General features: G+C 48.8%; 1 protein-coding gene across 1 annotated transcript; it reads left to right on the plus strand.

Annotated features, from left to right (window-relative positions):
* Positions 1–6,256: 6,256 nt before the first annotated feature.
* Positions 6,257–20,967, plus strand: LRRC23 (leucine rich repeat containing 23). The gene is made up of 6 exons (XM_049772497.1): positions 6,257–6,422; positions 6,518–6,630; positions 8,860–9,113; positions 11,575–11,705; positions 14,511–14,647; positions 20,688–20,967. Exons 1-6 carry the CDS (start codon positions 6,300–6,302, stop codon positions 20,965–20,967), a joined length of 1,038 nt encoding a protein of 345 aa, XP_049628454.1. The 5' UTR covers positions 6,257–6,299.
* The last annotated feature ends 1,094 nt before the right edge of the window (positions 20,968–22,061 follow it).

The raw sequence follows: 22,061 nt of genomic DNA on the forward strand, positions 1-22,061 counted from the left end.
GGTTACTCCTGGCTGTCTGCTCAGAAATAGCTCCTGGCAGGCATGGGGGACCATATGGGACACCGGAATTCGAACCAACCACCTTTGGTCCTGAATCGGCTGCTTGCAAGGCAAACACCGCTGTGCTATCTCTCCGGGCCCAGAAATTAAATAATTTTAATAAATATTGCATTTAATACAATATTTTGTTTAATATAATGTTTATTTTATTTAATAAATATAAAATAAATTAATAAAAATATAAATTGGGGGCCAGAGTGATAGCACAGTGATAGGTCATTTGCGCACACAGCCGACCTGGGACAGATTGCGTTCAATCCCCTGCATTCCATATGGTCCCCCGAGCCTGCCAGGAGTGATTTCTGAGCACAGAGCCAGGAGTAACCCCTGAGCACTGTCAGGTGTGGCCCCAAAACTAAAAATAAAGAAAAAAAAATCAATTAAAACATGCCCACAGATAATATCTCAAAGTCAGATAATTACTCAAAGATATTTAAGTTGCTCAAAGAAACTCAAAGAACAAAAACAAGTGCTATGCTTGCTTGAGTTCAGGATTTGATCTCTAATCTCTACACCACTATGGGTCCCTCCACAGAGGCCCAGCCTAATCCCTCTGCACTGCTGGAAGCTGGTCTTGGTGACTCATTCCTAAGGAGTAAGGTAGATAACATGTGACTTTGAGGGGGAAGAAACAGTGTCTTCCACTTTGGGGAAGGGGGGTCTAGGATTAGGCCTCAGGTTCTTTTTTGTTTGTTTGTTTTGGGGTCACACCTCAGGGGCTACTCCTGGATCTACTCCCAGAAATCGCTCCTGGCAGGCTCAGGGGACCATATGGGATGCCCGGATTCAAACCACCGTCCTCCTGCATGCAAGGAAAACACCTTACCTCCATGCTATCTCTTCGGCCCAGGCCTCAGTTTCTAAAGCCAGGACAATGTTAGAGACATAAGTCTGGAAGCAAATGTCCATCTAGGAACAACACACACACACACACACACACACACACACACACACACACACACACACACACACACACACACACACGTTCAGGAATTCCAACACATCAGCTTTCAGCCCCTAAGAAGCAGGAAGCTCCATGGGAAGTCTGGAAATGCGAGAGCGTTCTCCTGAAATCCAAAGTATTTATTTTTTTAATTAACTAATTTATTTTGGGGGTCACACCCGATAGCGCTCAGGGGTTACTCCTGGCTCTGCGCTCAGAAATTGCTCCTGGTAGACACGAGGCACCATATGGGATGCTGGGATTCAAACCACTGTCCATCCTGGATCAGCTGCACAAGGAAGGAACAGACCATACCTGGAGGTGGGTTTAGGTGGTCTAAACACCAATCCAAGGTGCTACATTCAAAGATGTTTCCAACCAATGAGGCGCATACTGAGTGGGATCCAATTAATCCAAAGGGGGGGGGGTGTCTTTCTCTTTTGGGGAGGGTTGAATCATACCTGTTTGATGTTTATGGGTTACTTCTGGGTCAGATGCTACTCCTGGTGGTACCCAGGGAACCATATGGGATCAAACCCTGGTCGGGTCTCCAGGGTAAGGCAAATTCGCTACCTGCTGTACTATCACTCCAGCCCAAACACCTTGGTGTCTTTTTGATTTGGATCACTGGCTCTGGGGAAGCAGCAGCCATACTGAGGACCCCCTTCCCCAGTTACACCCCATAGAGAAGCCCATATGGTAAAGGATTCTTTTGCCAAGTGTCATGGCAGTGAACCATCTTGGTGTGTGTGTGTGTGTGTGTGTGTGTGTGTGTGTGTGTGTGTGTGTGTGTGTGTGTAGAGGTCACTCCTGGCTCTGTGCTCAGGGAACCTTTGTCGAGGAGTTTTGGGGACCATATGTGGTACCAGAATGGTGCCTGGGTGAGCTGGCGTGCAAGAACAGCTCCTGATTCACTGTACATTGCTCTGGCATCATCATAGTCACTCCTTCCGCATACTGCAAGCCAACTGAACTACTCCTGTGTTTCACACAAAAGCTTAGTGTTTAAGCTGCTATGGTTTGAGATAACTATTTTTATTTGTTTTTGGGCTACACCTGCTGAGCTCAGGGCTTACTTATGGCTTTGATGGGTCAACCATGTGCAAAGGAAGTGCCTTCCTGCTATCTCTACAGCCCTGCTAGATTATTATTGTATTGGATTCTACAAGCTTGGGGTTATACCAATTGACCTCCAGGAGCCTTAGTTTCCTCTTTCAAATATCTATCTCCCAGCACTGGTTTGAGGATTCAGAAACACTTGTGAAACAAAAGGTCTCTCACACATTGTCTAGCATGAACTGACCAGAAATAATTGTTGCTTTTCAAACCTATGTCTCTAGCTCCTTCACCAAGCCACACCGGTTTAATTAGTTATATAATAACGCTGAAGGTGGTGCCACAGCAGGTAGGACATTCGCTATGTATGCGGCCTACCTGGGTTCAATCTCCAGCACCCCATGTAGTCCCCCAAGCACTGCCAGGATTGATTCCTGAGTGCAAAGCCAAGAGTAACCTCTGATCACTGCTGGGTGTGATCCAAAAGCAAAGAAAAACAAATAACGCTGAATGAGGGGGTACTTTAGTAGGCTTGCATGGATGATCCCCAAAAGAGCAACTATCTGATTAGTCTGGGAGATGAGCAGGAGTGAATTACCCAAGCAGGATTTGGTTTAAGATATTCATTGCAGGGGCTGGGCGGTGGCGCTAAAGGTAAGGTGCCTGCCTTGCCTGCGCTAGCCTTGGACGGACCGCGGTTCGATCTCCCGGTGTCCCATATGGTCCCCCAAGCCAGGAGCAACTTCTGAGCACATAGCCAGGAGTAACCCCTGAGCATTACCGGGTGTGGCCCAAAAAACCAAAACCAAAACCAAAACCAAAACAAAACCAAAAAAAAAAAAAAAAGATATTCATTGCTATCCGCTCCAGGACAGTGAACACTCATAGCCTGTTACCTAGAACACTTAAGCCTATTTTACAGATGAAAAAGTTAAATCTTATTGAACTTTTTCTTCTTTCCTTTCTCTTCCATATTTTTAGTTTTTCTTTCTTTCTTTTTTTTTTTTTTTTCTTTTTTGGTTTTTGGGCCACACCCAGTGATGCTCAGAGGTTACTCCTGGCTATGTGTTCAGAAATCACTCCTGGCTTAGGGGACTGTATGGGATGCCGGGGGATCAAACCGTGGGTTCGATCCGTGTGTCAGCCGCATGCAAGGCAAACGCCCTACAGCTTGTGTCACTGCTCCAGCCCCTCTATTTTCTTTTTTTGTTTGTTTTTTGGGCCACACCCAGCATTGCTCAGGGGTTACTCCTGGCTGTCTGCTCAGAAATAGCTCCTGGCAGGCACGGGGGACCATATGTGACACCGGGATTCGAACCAACCACCTTAGGTCCTGGATGGGCTGCTTGCAAGGCAAACACCGCTGTGCTATCTCTCCGGGCCCTATTTTCTATTTTTTAAATAAGTTTGCTTTTGGTCATCTTGAAACAAATGTATTATGATCAGTTATGTCAACTATGTGATGCATTTTCTTTCAATAAATTTATTCAAAAAGAAAGTGGAGTCTTAGGAAGTTGCTGGTACACTATCAATTTGTCTAAACTTCAACCCAGACCTTCTGATTTCTCAGGCCTGGGTTGTTTCTAATCCTCCCAAATTATCTTCCAAAACTCTACCTGAAAATAACTAATAGCCTAACGGTGGGGGGAAAAAACCCGTGCAACCACATTCCTTACCTTAATATTTCCCTCACTCTTGCTGCAGCACATTTTCCTCCCCCTCTCCCTTCCTTCCTCTTCTTCTTTTCTTCCTTCCTCTTCCTTCCTCCCTCCCTCCCTCCCTCCCTCCCTCCCTCCCTCCCTCCCTTCTCTTCTTTTTTTGGTTTTTGGGCCACACCTGTTTGACGATCAGGGGTTACTCCTGGCTATGCGCTCAGAAATTGCCCCTGGCTTGGGGGGCCCATATGGGACGCCGGGGGATTGAACCGGGGTCCGTCCTATGCTAGCACTTGCAAGGCAGACACCTTACCTCTAGCGCCACCTTCCCGGCCCCCTTTCTCTCTTTTCTTTTTTCTTCTTTCTTTCTTTCTTTCTTTCTTTCTTTCTTTCTTTCTTTCTTTCTTTCTTTCTTTCTTTCTTTCTTTTCTTTCTTTCTTTCTTTCTTTCTTTCTTTCTTTCTTTCTTTCTTTCTTTCTTTCTTTCTTCTTTCTTTCTTTCTTTCTTTCTTTCTTTCTTTCTTTCTTTCTTTCTTTCTTTCTTTCTTTCTTTCTTTCTTTCTTTCTTTCTTTCTTTCTTTCTTTCTTTCTTTCTTTCTTTTTTTTTCTTTTTTTGGTTTTTGGGTCACACCCAGCAGTGCTCAGGGGTTATTCCTGGCTCCAGGCTCAGAAATTGCTCCTGGCAGGCACGGGGGACCATATGGGGCGCCGGGATTCGAACCGATGACCTCCTGCATGAAAGGCAAACACCTTACCTCCACGCTATCTCTCTGGCCCCCTCTTTCTTTCTTTCTTTCTTTCTTTCTTTCTTTCTTTCTTTCTTTCTTTCTTTCTTTCTTTCTTTCTTTCTTTCTTTCTTTCTTTCTCTCTCTCTCTCTCTCTCTCTCTCTCTCTCTCTCTCTCTCTCTCTCTCTCTCTCTCTCCCTCCCTCCCTCCCTTCTTTTTTTTTTGGTTTTTGGGCCACACCCGGTAACGCTCAGGGGTTACTCCTGGCTATGTGCTCAGAAGTTGCTCCTGGCTTGGGGGACCATATGGGACACCGGGGGATCGAACCGCGGTCCGTCCAAGGCTAGCGCAGGCAAGGCAGGCACCTTACCTTTAGCGCCACCGCCAGGCCCCCCTTCCTTCCTTCTTTCTCTTCCTTCCTTCCTTCCTTCCTTCCTTCCTTCCTTCCTTCCTTCCTTCCTTCCTTCCATCCTTCCTTCCTTCCTTCCTTCCTTCCTTCCTCCTTCCCTTCCTCCCTCCCTCCCTCCCTCCCTCCCTCCTCCCTCCCTCCCTCCCTCCTTCCTTCCTTCCTTCCTTCCTTCCTTCCTTCCTTCCTTCCTTCCTTCCTTCCTTCCTTCCTTCCTTCCTTCCTTCCTTCCTTCCTTCCTTCCCTTTCTTTTTTTGGAATTTATCATACTTGGGCTTTAAAACCATCTGTCCCATTGGTGGCAGGGAATGTGCACCGGTGAAGGTTGTTGTACATTGTATGACTGTAACTCAATCATGAACCCCTTTATTTGTGAAGAAAAAAATAACTATTATGAGTAATCTTGTAATCAAGGTGTTTACAAAATAAAAACAAAAAAAAAAAAACAAAAAAAATCCACCTGCCCCTTTTATGGTGATGTAATGAACTCCCGACCAAGCCTTCCCCGCCCCTTGCCTCCCTGGGACCGACGCCCGCCCGGTAACTAGGCAACTGGAGCTGCGCCGACTTGCAGGCCTTTGAGTCGGGGCTCCAGTCAACGGTCCTAGGAAGCTCGGAGCCTCAGCCCCCCAACACACCCCGCCCCGTCGTTGCCGTGATAACGGCACACAACGCTTTCCTTTCCTCAATCCTGGCCCCTCCTCCAAAACAATCTGTCCTCTTGGACCTGCGACCCTCTCCAGCCTGTCCTGGTGGAGCAGATCCTGGCTCTGCACCCTCTTTTTAAAATTATTTATTTATTTATTGCAAAACAGGATTGGGTGGGAAGGTGGGCAGCTGTTCCAGGGGCCTGCAAAAGGGGACAAAGTAGGAGAGACTGTGGATGGGGGTGAAGGATGGAAGGAGAAGGAGGGGAGGCAGCAAGCAGGGTGCCTAAGTGGCCGAAGAGGAGAGGAGAAGTGGGGGGCAAGGGCAGCAATCCAAGACGGGACACTGGGAGCCTCAGTGGCTGTGGCTGGAAGCGAGTGACAGCCACTTGTACCTCTGTGAAGGGCAGCAAAGGGCCAGGGTTCTGGGAAGGGGTTCTGGACGGATGGAGTGGCAAGTGGGCATTAGGAGTAAAAAAAAAAAAAAAAAAAAAAAAAAGGTGTTGGGGGGCCAGAGAGGTGGTACAAGCGGTAGGGCATTTGCCTTGCACGCAACTGACCTAGGAAGGACCACGGTTCGATCCCCCTGCATCCCATTTGGTCCCCCACGCCAGGAAAGATTTCTGGGCACATAATCAGGAGTAACCCCTGAGCGTCACTGGGTGTGGCCCATAAAATAAAAAACAAACAAGAAAAGGTGTTGGTAGGGAGATCAGGTGCGGGAGTGCTAGGAGCTGTGTCCCACCCCCATCTTTCTTAGAAGTGCGGGCCCTGGTTTGACCTCAGAGTCTTCCACGGGACAGCAAGATGTCAGATGATGATCTGGAAGACTTGGAGGCCGACCAGGATGATTTCGAAAAGGAAGATGACAAGGACACTGAGGAGTTGGAAGAGTCACGCAAAGATGGGGAAGACATGTCTTCGGAGGAAGTGAGAGTTTGGAGCCCCAAAGGGTCCCAGGGCAGAGGAAGGGGCGGCAGGATTGGTGCCTAAAGGGCCTCTGAACCCCTCCTTTTTCCCTCCAGCAATGGGTGCCCACTCCACTCTCGGAGGACATGGTGAAGGAAGGGCTTTCCATGCTCTGTAAGACAGGCACCGGACTGGCTCATGCTTTTGTTAAGCTGGAGGTGAAAGACAGGTGCGCTTAGCTTAGGGAGGCCTTCGGAGGGAAGTTGTGGGGATCCCTGTCTCCTCTCCTTTCTTACCCTCTTCCTTTAGCTCAGAGCTGAGAGTTTGGGGGCTCTTTTATCCAGGTCTAGTGAGGAGGGAAGGTAAATGGACCTTTCAGGAGTTCTGCAGGTTCCTGAGCTGGCTTGGGGAATTGAGACTGTCATAGTGTGTGAGGGCTTCCTGCTGAATGTCCACCTTTATCCTTTAGGGTCCTTCACAGACACAAGGTCCCTGTTCACCATTTAGTATCCACTTAAGAGGCCAGAGCGGTTGAGCCTTTGCCTTGCACATGGCCAGCCCAGGACAGACCCAGGTTCAATCCTTGGCATCCCATATAATCCCCTGAGCACCACCGGGTGTGGCCCAAAAACAAAAACAAAATAAAATAAAAACAAAAAAGAATCCACTTAATGGGGCCAGATTGATAAAACAAGTGGTAGAGAGCTTGCCTTGCATGTTTCCGGGTTCTGTCCTCTGCATCTCATAGGGTCCCTCAAGTCTACTAAGAGTGATTCCTGGGGGCTGGAAAGATAGCATGGAGGTAGGGCATTTGCCTTACATCCAGAAGGACAGTGGTTTGAATCCCGGCATCCCATATAGTCCCCGAGCCTGCCAGGAGTGATTTCTGAGAATAGAGCCAGGAGGAACTCCGAGTGCTGCTGGGTGTGACCCAAAAACCAAAAAAAAAAAAAAAGTGATTCCTGAGTACAGAGTTAGGAGTAACCCCTGAGTACTGCCAGGTGTGGCCCCCTTTTCAAACAAACAAAAACCATGAAAAGAATTCATTGATGGGGCTGGAACTATAATATAGTATTTGGGTAGGGCACTTGCCTTACATACATACACTATACTTGGGTTTGATCCCTGTACCCTATATGGTCCATGTGCTCATCAGGAGTGATTTCTGAGTACAGGTGTGACTCAAAAACTGAAAACAAGGGACTGGAACGACAACACAGTGGTAGTGAGTTTGTTTGCTTGCACATAGCTCCTCCAAAATGAACCCAGGTTCAATTCACAGCGTCTTATATGGTCCCTCCCTTACAGAGCCAGGAGTAATCACTGAGCACCATTGGTGTGCCCCCCCATACACTTATTAGTCAAAGTAGTTTAGTTGGGAAGGGAAGGGAAGGAAAGAAAAGGGAGGGGAGGGGAGTGAATCTAATTTTCAGGTCAGAGACATAGTACATCCTTTGTTATATTCCTGTCACAGAGCATATGACCCCCTGAACACTGTTAAGAAGTGACCTTTGGGGGCCGGGAAGGTGGCGCTAGACGTAAGATGTCTGCCTTGCAAGCGCTACCATAGGACGGACAGCGGTTCGATCCCCCGGCGTCCCATATGGTCCCCCCAAGCCAGGGGCAATTTCTGAGCGTATAGCCAGGAGTAACCCCTGAGCGTCAAATGGGTGTGGCCCAAAAACCAAAAAAAAAAAAAAAAGAAGTGACCTTTGAGCATCACTGGTGTGATCTAACATAACCCTCCTAGAAAAAAAAAATCCAACTTTCAGGTCTGAGAGATTGATCAAAGGGCTGAGGTTGGTTGGCTAGTTTCTTTCTATTTCTCTTTGGTTTTGAGGGATGATGTTCAGTGATGTTCAGGGGTTACTCCTTGTTTTACACTCAGAAATTACTCCTGGTAGATTCAGGGGGGCTTATAGACTAAGGGGTAGACATATATAAGTCATATATATAAGGGGTACATATATATAAGGGGTACAACTTCAGGTGTAGACCATGTTCAAGGCCAATGCCCTACTCACTATACTATCACTCTATGCCCTACCCAATGTGCTATTGTTCTGGCCCCTCTTTTAATATTATCTTGGTAGTGCTCAAGAGATATGTGGTGCCAGGGATCCAATCTGGGCAACCAAGGCAAAAACCTTACCTATTCTACTAGCTCTCTGGCCCCAAAGGGCCAAGTTTGATCAATGGGGTTGATACCTAGCACTGCATGGTCCCCCAAGCACTGTGAGAAGTCTGGACCCCAGAGAATGAAGACTCAACACTACTGAGTGTGGCCCTTAAACAAACTGTAGAGTCCATCTACCTACTCTTCCTCCTAATCCTAGCCCTAACCATCTGTCTTCCCTTTTCCCCACCAGAAACTATACTGTATCCAAATCACCACCATGCTACCCTCTGCTTCAGCCCCACCCTTGCTGGGTTTACCTTCCTGACCCTTGTGTCCTAGGGATCTGACAGACATCACCATGCTGCAGTCCTACATCCACTTGCGCTATGTGGATATTTCTAACAACCACCTGGTAGACTTGTCCCCTCTCAATAATCTCACCCACCTTCTGTGGCTCAAGGCCGATAACAACCAGCTGCGGAGTGCTCGGCTGCGAGAACTACCCTACCTGCAAATTGCCAGCTTTGCCTATAACCAGATCACCAGCACCGAGGGCATCACTCACCCTCGTCTGAACAGCCTGGACCTCAAAGGTGGGTGATTTGGGTAGGCTGTGTGCAAGATTCCTTCCTTCCTTCCTAACCTGGACCCAGCAGAAGTGGGCCAGTTGTTGGGAATAGCCCAAGCCATCTGCTCTCAGATCTTTGTTCCAACACTCGCTATGATTCATCAGACCAATTCTTGTGCTGAGATAGAGCCATAAGCTGTTAAAGAAAATCCCTGGTAGGGGCCCGAGTGATAGCACCTGAGCAGGTAGAGAATTTGCCTCGCACACGACCCACCAGGGTTCAATCTCTGGCATTCCATATGGTCCCCTAAGCTTGCCAGGAGTAATTTCTGAGTGTAGAGCCAGAAATAACCTCTGAGTGCCCTTGGGTGTAGCCCCACAACAAACAAAACAACTGAACTGCCTCAAAAACCAGATAAAGAATAGTTAATTATTTTTTTTAGAAATTCTAAGAGGAAATATTTTATTTATTTATTTGGGCCACACACGGTAGCACTCAGGGGCTACTTCTGGTTCTGTGCTCAGAAATGACTCCTGGCAGGCTTGGGGTATCATAGGGGATGCCAGGGATCAAACCCAGGTTGGCCTCAGGCAAGGCAAGCGCCTTACCCGCTGTACTATTGCTCTGGCCCCCAGGGTAGTGAATTTTAAAGGAGCAAGAGAGTCAAGAGTTGGGGCCTTAGCAATATAGTACAATAGGTAAGGTGCTTGCCTTCCATATGCTGACCTGAGTTTGATCCCAGACATCCCATATGGTCACCTGAGCCCAACTAGAATGATCCCTGAGTGCAGAGCCAGGAGTAAACAAACCCTGAGCACTCTGAAGTAAGGCCCCAAACAAACAAAATGCAAAAGGGCCAGAGCTTAATCCTGTACTAAGTTTCTCCCCAGTTGGGGGGTTTCTTTTCCCTCTACTTTCCAATGAGACTTTTAATTTCCAACTGTGGAAGAAGAGGAAGAGAAGAGAAGGAAAGGGAAGGAATGAGAAGAAAAAAAAGAAGAGGAAAGGAAGTGCAGGATGGGCAAAAGGGGATTGCTTGCTTAACATGTGGGACCTCTAGTATCGTATTGGAGTGACTCTTCAAGAGCATGAGGTGTGGCCCTAAAAATAAAGAAAAAAAGAACCCCAAAACAAATAAGATTAGGGCTTGCCTTGCAAGTACCTCATCTTGTTCCCCTGTACTGCCAGTAGTGGATAAGTGGTCACGAATTTAGAGCCAGGATTAAACCCTAAGCACAGATGGGTATGGCCCAAAAAATACAAGGAAGAAGAGAGGAAGAGGAAGAAAGAAGGGAAGGAAGATAGGACACACACTAATTTGTTTTCTTTTGTAGTACTAGAAATTGAACCCAGGGGGGCCGGGCGGTGGCGCTAAAGGTAAGGTGCCTGCCTTGCCTGCGCTAGCCTCGGACGGACCGCGGTTCGATTCCCCCGGTGTCCCATATGGTCCCCCAAGCCAGGAGCGACTTCTGAGCGCATAGCCAGGAGTAACCCCTGAGCATTACCGGGTGTGGCCCAAAAACCAAAAAAAAAAAAAAAAAGACCCAAATCCTTTTCTTTTTGTTTGTTTGTTTATTTGCGCCTGGGCCACATATGGCAGTGCTCAGGGCTTACTTCTGCTTTTAAATTCAGGGATCATTCCTGGCAGTGCTCAGGAAGCCATCTGGGATGCCGGTAATTGAAGTTGGGTGGGCTGCATTCAAGGCCAGTGCCTTGCCCGTTGTGTTATTACTCTAAGCCTCCAAATTGTTATTCTTACATTGCTTATGTTTCTAGGTGTGGGAGAAAAATAAGAGTGAGACCAGGGAGATGGCTCAGAGGACTGGAACATAGTTAGGAGCCCCAGGTTTAAACCCTGGCACTATAGAGTTCTCTTCCCCAGCACCTCTGTGAGCAACCTCTAAACACTTCAGGCCGGAATAGCAATCCAAAACATATACTCATCACCAAAGCCAAAACAACCAAACAACGAAAGAAAATATACTGCTTTGGGGCTGGAGCGATGGTGCAAGGGGTAAGGCGTCTGTCTGCCTTGCCTGCGCTAGCCTAGGATGGACTGTGGTTCGATCTCCCAGTGTCCCATCTGATCCCCCAAGCCAGGAGCTATTTCTAAGCACATAGCCAGGAGTAACCCCTGGGCATCACCAGATGTGACCCAAAAACTAAAAAGAAAAAAGAAACCCCACTGCTTTGGACAAAAACCTTCCAGAAACTTGCATTCCAGCAGAGACATAAAGGATGTGGGGCAGGTAGGGCACAATTCCTTCACCCCTCAAAGATTTCATTGGACAAGTCCATCAGACCCTGGAATACAGATCCATTGCCTCAGGGCCCCCAAACTTTAGGACCAGAGCTGCCCCTTCTCAGATCTACCTGTCATTAGAGAGACTGGATGACACAGGATTCCCCAATTCAGGCTCTTTTGATAGGGAATGTTCAGAGTGACCCTTCCTTGCTTCTTGATAACCCTCTTCCTGTTCCACAGGGAACCATATCCGCTCGGTGACTGATCTGGATCCCCAAAAGCTGCAAAGTCTGCAGACGTTAGAGCTTCGAGGAAACCAGCTGACCAGCACCCTGGGGCTCGCCCTTCCTAAGCTAAAGAACCTCTTTCTGGTAGCTCCCTGAGTCAGGCTCATGCAGGCAAGAGGGGGGCCTGCCTGGGGTCCAGGATGCCAGCCTTCTAGAAGACTCAGCTGGCCATACCCAGTAGTGCTCAGGGGTTGCTGCTGGTTCTGCACTCAGGAATTGTTCCTGGAGGGTTCTAGGCATCCTATGAGATGCTGAATTATTGACCCTGGGTCTGCTGGGGGCAAAGCAAGTGCCCTACCCACTATGCTATCCCTCTGGCCCCTGACTTCATCTTTTTTTCCCCCCTCTTCTTGGCTTTTGGGCCACACCTGGTGGTGCTCAGGGATTACTCCTGACAGGCTCACAGGATCATATAGGATGCTGGTCATCGAATCGGGTCAGCTGCCTGTAATCAAACACCCTTTGTGCTTTGCTTCTTTCCCCAAACTTCATCATTTTTGTTCTAGTAACTTGTGGCAGACAGAGCCACTTTCTGTGATAGTTGGCTTGATAGTATGACTTGACAGCTTGGTTTCTTAGGAGACAACAGGCTGTCCATGATGAGGGGTGTGTGTGTGTGTGTGTGTGTGTGTGTGTGTGTGACCATGATGGGGAGAACATGAGGTGACAAGGATCCAATTCAGGACCTTGTATGGTATCAACATGTTTTCTACCATTTAGTAGACAGGTTCAATAGCCCTGTTGTTATTTACTGAGGCCTTCCTCGGTGGCGGGGGGAGGAGGGGTGGGGGGCAGAAGAAGTGGGCATGCAAAGTTGAAACAGGAGAGGCTAGAATGGGTAATACAGTGGGGAGGGCATTTGCCTTGCACGTAGCCAACCCAAGTTTTGTTTTTTTTTTTTTTTTTTTGGTTTTTGGGCCACACCCGGTAATGCTCAGGGGTTACTCCTGGCTATGCGCTCAGAAGTCGCTCCTGGCTTGGGGGACCATATGGGACGCCGGGGGATCGAACCGTGGTCCGTCCAAGGCTAGCGCAGGCAAGGCAGGCACCTTACCTCTAGCGCCACCACCCGGCCCCAGCCAACCCAAGTTTAATTCTTGGTATCCCATGTGGTCCCCTGAGTACTTCCAGTAGTTATTCCTGATTGCAGATCCAGTAGTAACCCCTGAGCATCACCATATGTGCCCCAGAACAAACGCAAACCCAAAAATTGTTGAAACAGACAAGGTATTGAGGCTGGGAATGTGACTTCACTGGGCAGAGCATCTGCCGTGCATGTGTGAGAATCTTGGGTTTCATCCCTGGCCCTGTGTGGTTTCCACACTGCCACTGACTAGGCTCCTAGTGAACCTGGAGCAGTGCTGGAAGTGTCCTCTTCAAAAGTCGACAATGCAGGGGCTAGAGCGGTGGCACAGCAGTAGGCATTTGCCTTGTATGCAGGCAATCCAGGACAGATGGTGGTTCGAATCCTGGAGTCCTATATGTTCCCCCAAGCCAGGAGTGATTTCTGAGCTCATAGCCAGGAGTAACCCCTGAGCATCACCAGGTATGACCTCCCCGTCCTTCCCCTAAAAAAACTACAGTGCAGGAGCCAGAGAGGGGTAAGGTGCTGGCCTTGTCTTGTATATGCCCAAACTATCTTTGATCCCTGGCACCCCATTTGGTCCACATTCCCATCAAGAGTGATCCCTGGAGCCGGCGAGGTGGCACTAGAGGTAAGGTGTCTGCCTTGCAAGTGCTAGCCAAGGAAGGACCGAGGTTCGATCCCCCGTGTCCCAAGTCAGGGGCGATTTCTGAGTGCTTAGGCAGGAGTAACCCCTGAGCATTAAACGGGTATGGCCCGAAAAACCAAAAAAAAGAGTGATCCTTGGAGTTGGAGAGATAGTATAGCAATTGGGCATTTGCCTTGCTGCAGCCAAACCAGGACAAACTGTGGTTTGATCCCTGGCATCCCATATGTTTCCCTGAACCAGCCAGGAACGATTTCTCAGCATAGAGCCAAGAGTAACCCCTGGGCCCGGAGAGATAGCACAGCGGCGTTTGCCTTGCAAGCAGCCGATCCAGACCAAAGGTGGTTGGTTCGAATCCCGGTGTCCCATAGGGTCCCCCGTGCCTGCCAGGAGCTATTTCTGAGCAGACAGCCAGAAGTGACCCTTGATCACTGCCGGGTGTGGCCCCCCCCCCAAAAAAAAGAGTAACCCCTGAGCGCTGCTGGGTATGACCCAAAAACAAAACAAACAAAAATCCCTGAGTTTAGAGCCAGGAATAAGCCTGAGCACAAGCTGGATGAAACCCAACTATCTCCTACCCTCCCCCCCCCCAAATAGTAAAGCAGAAAGGGTACTTGCCTTGCATGCAGTGGACCCAGGTTCAATCCCCACCACCACATTTGGTCCCCCGAGTCCTGAGCCCAGCCAGGAGTAAGTACTGAACACTGTTGGGTATGGAAAGAGAGAGGAGGGAGAGAAAGAAGAGGGAGGAGAGGAGGGAGGAGAGAGAAGATACAATATAAATAATATATATTAATAAATATAATATTTTTTCAGACTTTATTTTTAGGCTGTACCTGACAGCGCTAGGAGGTTGCTCCTGGCAATGTTAGGGGTCCATGCTATTTCAGGGAAAGTGGGTGCTCAATCCACTGGACCATCTTGAGTCCTAGAGGGGTGTGTGTGTGTGTGTGTGTGTGTGAGATGGGGCTTGGGAAGAAGGGTGGCTACACCTGGCAGTGCTCGAGGCTTACTCCTGGCTCTGTACGTTGGGTTCATACTTTGCATGCTCCATTGGTGTCATGAGTTGAACCCTCATTTGAACTCAGGCTCTACATTTCCTCTGACTCTTCTTCTCTTCCCCTCTCTTTCCTGTTCTATTTCCTGTCTGTGGCTTCAGGCTCAGAACCAGCTGAGGAAGGTGGAAGGCCTGGAGAGCCTCAGCAACCTCACGACCTTGCATCTTCGAGACAACCTTATTGATACATTAAGTGGCTTCTCCAAGAAAATGAAGTCCCTACAGTACCTCAACATGAGGTACACGCAACTCTAGGCCTACCCTGCTTTCCTGGCAGGGAGCACTCTGAATTGTGCTCTCCCTAGCCCCGTCCTTTGTCAGATTTTTCTCTCCTCCTCCTTCCTGCATCCTCCCTTCTGCTGCAGTCCTAACTGCAGTGCCAGAACTCCTGAAGCTTGAAACCACGGAATCCATTCATTCAATCTGCACTTATGAAGAATGTGCTCTGTCAGGCCTGTGCTGTGTTTTTAGAAACATATAAAGGCCTCAGAGATATTTTTTTGGAGGGTATGTTGCTTGGGGTCAAATCCAGGCCTCACTTATGCAAGTCAGGCATTTTACCAGAGCCCAAACCTGAACTGCTTGGTCTTATTCTTTTTTATTTTTATTTTATTTTTTTTAGGGGGTCATATCAGTAGTGTTCAAACCTTGCTCCAAGCTCAGCACTCAGCCCTGACAGTGAATGATGGGAACATATAAGATGATGGGGGGGAAAGGGAGGGTAGAACCCCAGGTCGGCCATGCAAGGCAAGTGAATTGCTCACTATACTATCTCTCTGTCTCCCAAGTTGGTCCTTATTGCTAGGGGGTTATTTAATTTATTTATTCTTGGTTTTTGGGTCACACCCAGCAGCGCTTAGGCATTACTTTTGGCTCTATGCTCAGAAATCGCTCCTGGCAGGCTTGGGGGACAATATAGGGTGCTGGGATTTGAACCACCATCCTTCTGCATGCAAGGCAAATACCCTTCCTCCATGCTATCTCTCTGGCCCCCTGCTAGGGATTTATAATCTCCTACAATTCCTTTCCTTTCCTAATTCCTTCTCCATACCACTTCTCTTCCTTCAGTACTGGCAATGAAACCCAGGGCCTCATATATGTGAAACAGGTGCTTTACCACTGCTGAATTATATTCCTGACCTTCAACTTCCTTTTCCTTAATTCACTTTTTAGAATTTGGGTACCACACTCTCTGGTGCCAAGGACTCTTCCCCTCTCTTTGTTTTGTTTTGTTTTGTTTTGGTTTTTGGTTTTTGGGCCACACCCGGCAGCACTTAGGGGTTACTCCTGGCTATCTGCTCAGAAATAGCTCCTGGCAGGCACAGGGGACCATATGGAACACTGGGATTTGAACCAATCACCTTAGGTCCTGAATTGGCTGCTTGCAAGGCAAACACCGCTGTGCTATCTCTCTGGACCCAGACTCTTCCTCTCTTAGAGCTCAAGAGACCACACAGTGCAGTGTTTGAATAGAAACCTAAGCATAGGCTAGAGATCAAATGGCTAAATTCAGAAAAGACTATTAAGGAAGAGAAAGGAAGAAGACAAGGAAGCTCACAGACTATGGGAGAGGGGATCTCCTTAAGAAAGATTCCCGAGCCCGGAGAGATAGCACAGCGGTGTTTGCCTTGCAAGCAGCCGATCCAGGACCTAAGGTGGTTGGTTCGAATCCTGGTGTCCCATATGGTCCCCCGTGCCTGCCAGGAGCTGTTTCTGAGCAGACAGCCAGGAGTAACCCCTGAGCACTGCCGGGTGTGACCCAAAAACCAAAAAAAAAAAAAAAAAAAAAAAAGATTCCCAACTTATTTGGGGGGGGGGGCCCACACCCATTGGCACTCAGGAGTTCCTCCCAGGTCTGTGCTCAGAAATTGCTCCTGGCTAGCTCTGGGGTACCATATGGAATGCTGGGAATCAAACCTGGGTTTGTCCAGGGCTGGCCGTGTGCCAGGCAAATGCCCTACCGCTGTGCTATTGCTCCCCCCACAACTTTATTTTTAATTGTGGTGCTGGGAATGGAACTCTAGGGTCTTTTTACTCATGCAAGGCATGTGCTTGACTGCTGAGCTGGATCTTCATTCCCCGGCAAGTATTGACCTCCTTACTGATATGAAATACAAGATGTGTTTAGTTTCAAGAAAAAGTTGTTTGAGGGGCTGAAGAAATAGTATAGCAAGAGGGCATCATTCCTGCCTGCAGCCACCCTAAATTTGATCCCTGAACCATATGGTCCCCTAAGCTCAATGAGTATGATTTTTTTTTTTTGATTTTTGGGTCACACCCGACAGTGCTCAGGGGTTACTCTTGGCTCTATGCTCAGAAATCGCTCCTGGCAGGCTCAGGGGACCCTATGAGATGCCAGGATTTGAACCACCATCTTTCGACATGCAAAGCAAATGCCCTACCTCCATGCTTATCTCTCTGGCCCCTGGGTGTGAATAAGCCCTTGGCACTACCTGGTATAGCCCCCAAACGAACCAACAAAAAACAAAAAGAAACAAAAAAGTAAAAAGGGGCTGGAATGATAGCACAGCAGTAGACCGTGTGTCTTACATGCGGCTGCCCAGACCTGGGTTCAATCCTCGGAGTCCCATATGGTCCCCCAAGCCAGGAGTAATTTCGGAGCACATAGCCACGAGTAACCCCTGAGTGTCACCAGGTGTGGCCTAAAAACAAAACAAAGAAAAAAATCTCTCCATAGTAAATTAGTAGGGAGGGGGCTGAAGCGATAGCACAGCAGTAAGGCATGCGTTTGCCTTGCATGCAGCCAACCTGGAAAGGACCCCGGTGGTTCCCATATGAACCCGAGCCTGCTAGGAGCAACTTCTTAATGCAGAGCCAGGAGTAATCCCTGGGCATCACCAGGTGTGGCCCAAACATAAAAAAAAAAAAAAAAAAAAGAAAATTCGTAAGGATCAGGGTGATTTTATCTTAGCACTTCTTCACTGATGGAAGATTATTTTGTATTTCCTTAAGCAAAGATGTATGGGCACTGAGGCCAGAGATAAAAGGTACTTACTTGCCTTGCATGAAGATGACCTGGACTCAATCCCTACAAGCTCTTCCAGGAGTGGTTCCTGAGTATATAACCAGAAATAAGCTCTGAACACCTCTAGGTATGGCCCAAAATCCAAAAACAAAGGGAGATGCTAGAAAGTGAGGTACAGTAGATAAGGATATTTGGCTTACACATGGCTGGCCTAAGTGTGATCCCTAAACACAGACAGGAGTTATCCCTGAGCACTACCAGGTGTGGCCCAAAAACAAAAACTAAAACAAAAAACAAAAGGAGGGGCCGGAGAGATAGCCGATCCAGGACCCAAGGTGGTTGGTTAGAATCCCAGCATCCCATATGGTCCCTGTGCCAGTCAGGAGCTATTTCTGAGCAGACAGCCAGGAGTAACCCCTGAGCACCGCCGGGTGTGGCCCAAAACCAAAAACCAAAAAAAAAAAAAAAAAAAAAAAAAAGGAAAAATACTGGGGGAGGGGGCACTACAGGTAGGGTGTTTGCCTTGCTCTTGGCTGGCTCACCTGGGTTCCATCCTGGCATCCCATATGGTCCCCCAAACTTGCCAGATTCTGAGTACAGAGCAAGGAGTAACTTCTGAGTGCCGCCATGTGAGGTCCAAAATCCCACAAAATCCCCACAAAAAAAAAAAAAGCCCAAAACAAACAAAAAATTGGAGCTGAAGTGATAGTACTGTAGGCTGGGCTTTCGTTTGCCTTGGAAGCAGCCAACCTGGGTTTAATCCCTGTTATTCCCTGGTAGATGGTCCTCTGAGCACCACTATAAGTGATTCTTGGGTGATTCCATGAGTGATTCCAGAAGTGATCCCTGAGTACCAGCACCACCGGGTGTGGCCCAAAATGAAAAAAAGATAAAAAGAGGGGCCCGGAGAGATAGCACAGCGGTGTTTGCCTTGCAAGTAGCCGATCCAGGACCAAAGGTGGTTGGTTCAAATCCCAGTGTCCCATAGGGTCCCCCGTGCCTGCCAGGAGCTATTTCTGAGCAGACAGCCAGGAGTAACCCCTGAGCACTGCCGGGTGTGACCCAAAAACCAAAAACCAAAAAAAAAAAAAAAAAAAAAAAAAAAGATAAAAGAAAGAAAGAAAAACCAAAAAAGATGTAAGGCAACTGCCTATTCTGTCCACAAGGCCAGAACCTTCTGGATAGCAGTGGGAAGAGAATCTTTAATCTTTAGGGAGAGGTGGGTCCACTTTGGTTTTATGTTTGGGGGCCATACCTGGTGGTGTTCAGGACATACACCTAGATCTGTGCTCAAAGATCAGTCCTGGCTGTGCTCAGTGGATCAGATGGGATGCTGAAGATTAAACCTGGGCCAGCTGTGTGCAAGACAAGTGTGTTACCTGCTGTGCCAAATTCAAGCTCCTGCCCTGAGCTGGGTGCACTTGAAGCCCCAATTCTTGCCTCTGCCTCTTGGACTCACTCCTTGCTCATCTGCTCTGCCATGTACATCTGACAGGCCTGGGGAGTTTTGTTTTCCTGTGAATGGTCTAGACTGGGGTGCCGGGCCCTGTTTCATGTGATTTTTGTTTGCATATTTTTGATTTTTTTTTTTTTTTTGTGGTTTTTGGGTCACACCCGGCAGTGCTCAGGGGTTACTCCTGGCTCCATGCTCAGAAATTGCTCCTGGCAGGCACAGGGGACCATATGGGACGCCGGGATTCGAACTGATGACCTTCTGCATGAAAGGCAAACACCTTACCTCCATGCTATCTCTCCGGCCCCTTGTTTGCATATTTTTGATTTTGAAGGTCATGCCTGGCTCAGTGATCAGGGATCTTTTTTTTTTTTTTTTTTTGGTTTTTGGGCCACACTCGTTTGATGCTCAGGGGTTACTCCTGGCTATGTGCTCAGAAATCGCCCCTGGCTTGGGGGGACCATATGGGACACCGGGGGATTGAACCTCGGTCCGTCCTACACTAGCGCTTGCAAGGCAGACACCTTACCTATAGCGCCACCTTCCCGGCCCCCAGGGATCACTTTTGACAGGGCTCAGGGGTCCTGGGGATGGAACCTAGCCACTGTATGCAAAGGCAAACACCTTATCTGTTGTGCTATCTTTCTGGTCCCTCAGTGACTGTTACTGGGGATGTGAGAAGGAAGGATGTGGGTCTCAATGGCTAGTGGGGTTCTCTGTAGACAGAGTTGTCAGACACCAAAAAGTCAAGAGGTCAGCACCAGGCGGGAAGGAGCAGGTCTGGTGAGAAATAGCAGGGGTTCGTACCTCTACTCAGCTAAGGTTAATACAGTTATACTTGGTCTTGTAAAGACTGGAGACAAGAACATGAAAACAGGGAGCCAGAGTGGTGGTGTAAGCAGTAGGGTATCTGCTTTGCATGCGCTAACCTAGGACGGGGCCCCATTTCAATCCCCCAGGGTCCCATATGGTCCCCCAAGCCAGGAGCAATTTCTGAGCGTATAGCCAGGAGTAACCCCTGAGAGTCACTGGGTGTGGCCCAAATAACAAAAACAACAACAAAAATACCCCCAAACAAACAAACAATACAAAAAAACCATGAAAACAACCAGTGCTGAGCAGTGGAGCTGAGTTAGAGGCCCAGCTCTTCCCTGCATCCTAGGCAACTGCCAAACTCAAGGTCCCCCCACCTTACCAGTTAGGTGTGACTGGCACAGAAAACTCCCTCCTTGTCAGAGTTTTCCTGTGCCCTAACTACTGGTGGTGACAGGGCTGACCTAGCTCAACTGCTTCAAGAGGAACAAACGGGGCTGGAGAGATAGCATGGAGGTAATGCGTTTGCCTTTCATGCAGAAGGATGGTGGTTTGAATCCTGGCATCCTATATGGTCTTCTGTACCTGCCAGGGGCGATTTCTGAGCATAGAGCCAGGAGTAACCCCTGAGCACTGCTGGGTGTGACCCAAAAACCAAAAAAAAAAAAAGAGGGACAAACAGGACCTTTACCCACAGTTGCTCCTCTCCACCTCCACCTTGTTTCCTTCCTGCACTCCCCTCCCCAAATGTCCTTCCACTTAACCCCCCCATGCCCATTTACATGCTTTTTACCTGTGGCCCCCTCCTTGGCATATCCTGGGGCCCACATGGGGAGCCTATTATAGGGAAATCAGAATCATGAGGGTTTTGTGGCAGGCAGCTGCAAGATGGGAGGAGGCTGGGCAGGCCCTTTGCAGAGGAGAGGACAGAACCTGGTGCTCCATCAGCACCCAGCAGGAGAGAGAATCCCACTGGAAAGCAGCTGGCTTGTGACACCACGTATTTCTCCTGTTACTTCACCCATAGGGGCAACCTGCTGTCGGACCTTAGTGAGCTGACCAAGCTCCGGGAGCTGCCCAAGCTTCGTGCTCTGGTGCTGATGGAAAACCCTTGTTCAGATGAAACCGAGTACCGCCAGGAGGCCCTGGTGCAGATGGCACACCTGGAGCGCCTGGACAAAGACTTCTACGAGGAAGAGGAGCGGGTCGAGGCCGACGAACTGCGGCAGAGGCTAAAGGAAGATACAGAGACAGAACAGGACAATGAACCACCACCCGAGCTGGGGGCATCAGCATCATTCAACTAGCAGGTGTTGTTAAGAATAGAACAGGAGGGCCCGGAGAGATAGCACAGCGGCGTTTGCCTTGCAAGCAGCCGATACAGGACCAAAGGTGGTTGGTTCGAATCCCAGTGTCCCATATGGTCCCCTGTGCCTGCCAGGAGCTATTTCTGAGCAGACAGCCAGGAGTAACCCCTGAGCACTGCCGGGTGTGGCCCAAAAACCAAAAACAAAACAAAAAAAAAAAGAAGAACAGGTGGGGCCAGAGAGATAGCATATGGAGGTAGGGCATTTGCCTTGCATGAAGAAGGACGGTAGTTGGTGGCTTGAATCCTGGCATCCCATATGGTCCCCTGAGTCTGTCAGGAACTATTTCTGAGCGTAGAGCCAGGAGTAACCCCTGAGCCTTGCTAGGTGTGACCCAAAAACAAAAAAACAGGGGCCGGAGAGATAGCATGGAGGTAAGGCGTTTGCCTTTCATGCAGGACAGTGATTCGAATCCCGGCATCCCATATGGTCCCCTGAGCCTGTCAGGGGCGATTTCTGAGCCTAGAGCCAGGACTGACCCCTGAGCACTGCCAAGTGTGACCCAAAAACCAAAACAAACAAACAAAAAACAAAACACAACAACAACAACAACAACAAAAAGAATGGAACAGGGAGGCAGGAGAGAGGCCAGGGCAGAGTCTGGAAGAGAAAGAGAAGCTGCTGGCTAGTGGGGCTAGGGCAGCAGGTGAAAGCACTTATTTGGACTGGCACCTCCCCGAAAGCTCCATCCCGGGCACCGCATATGGTCCCCGGAGCACCTGCCAAGTCATTAAAAGTGGGAAGTGAGTGGAGGAGGAAAAAAGATCAGAGGAGGGAGGGATGGAGATCCAAAGCGCAGGGGTGGGTGGGGCAGGAAAGTAGGGAGTAGACAGATGGGGGGTGAATAGTGTGACAGTCTGGAGAGCTGGGGAGGGGGAGTATCTTATTTCTGCCCTCTTCTTCCAGCCCTTCTCCTTAGATCCAGTTTCGGGGGGGGGTCCCTAAAGCACACAGCATCATCCGGAGACAGAGGATGTCCCCCGACTCGCCCTCCCGACTTCTACCAGGGGGCTGTACTTCCAGGGGGCTGTGCA

The sequence above is a fragment of the Suncus etruscus genome, chromosome 4 (genome assembly GCF_024139225.1).
Source record: "Suncus etruscus isolate mSunEtr1 chromosome 4, mSunEtr1.pri.cur, whole genome shotgun sequence".
Lineage (NCBI taxonomy): Eukaryota > Metazoa > Chordata > Mammalia > Eulipotyphla > Soricidae > Suncus > Suncus etruscus.

Excerpts from the sequence above, each read along its gene's own strand:
- LRRC23 (XM_049772497.1), top strand. The coding sequence starts at position 6,300 with ATGTCAGATGATGATCTGGAAGACTTGGAGGCCGACCAGGATGATTTC. Across the intron at positions 6,423-6,517 it reads AAGACATGTCTTCGGAGGAA|CAATGGGTGCCCACTCCACT; the intron begins GTGAGAGTTTGG and ends TTTTCCCTCCAG. Across the intron at positions 14,648-20,687 it reads CTACAGTACCTCAACATGAG|GGGCAACCTGCTGTCGGACC; the intron begins GTACACGCAACT and ends CTTCACCCATAG.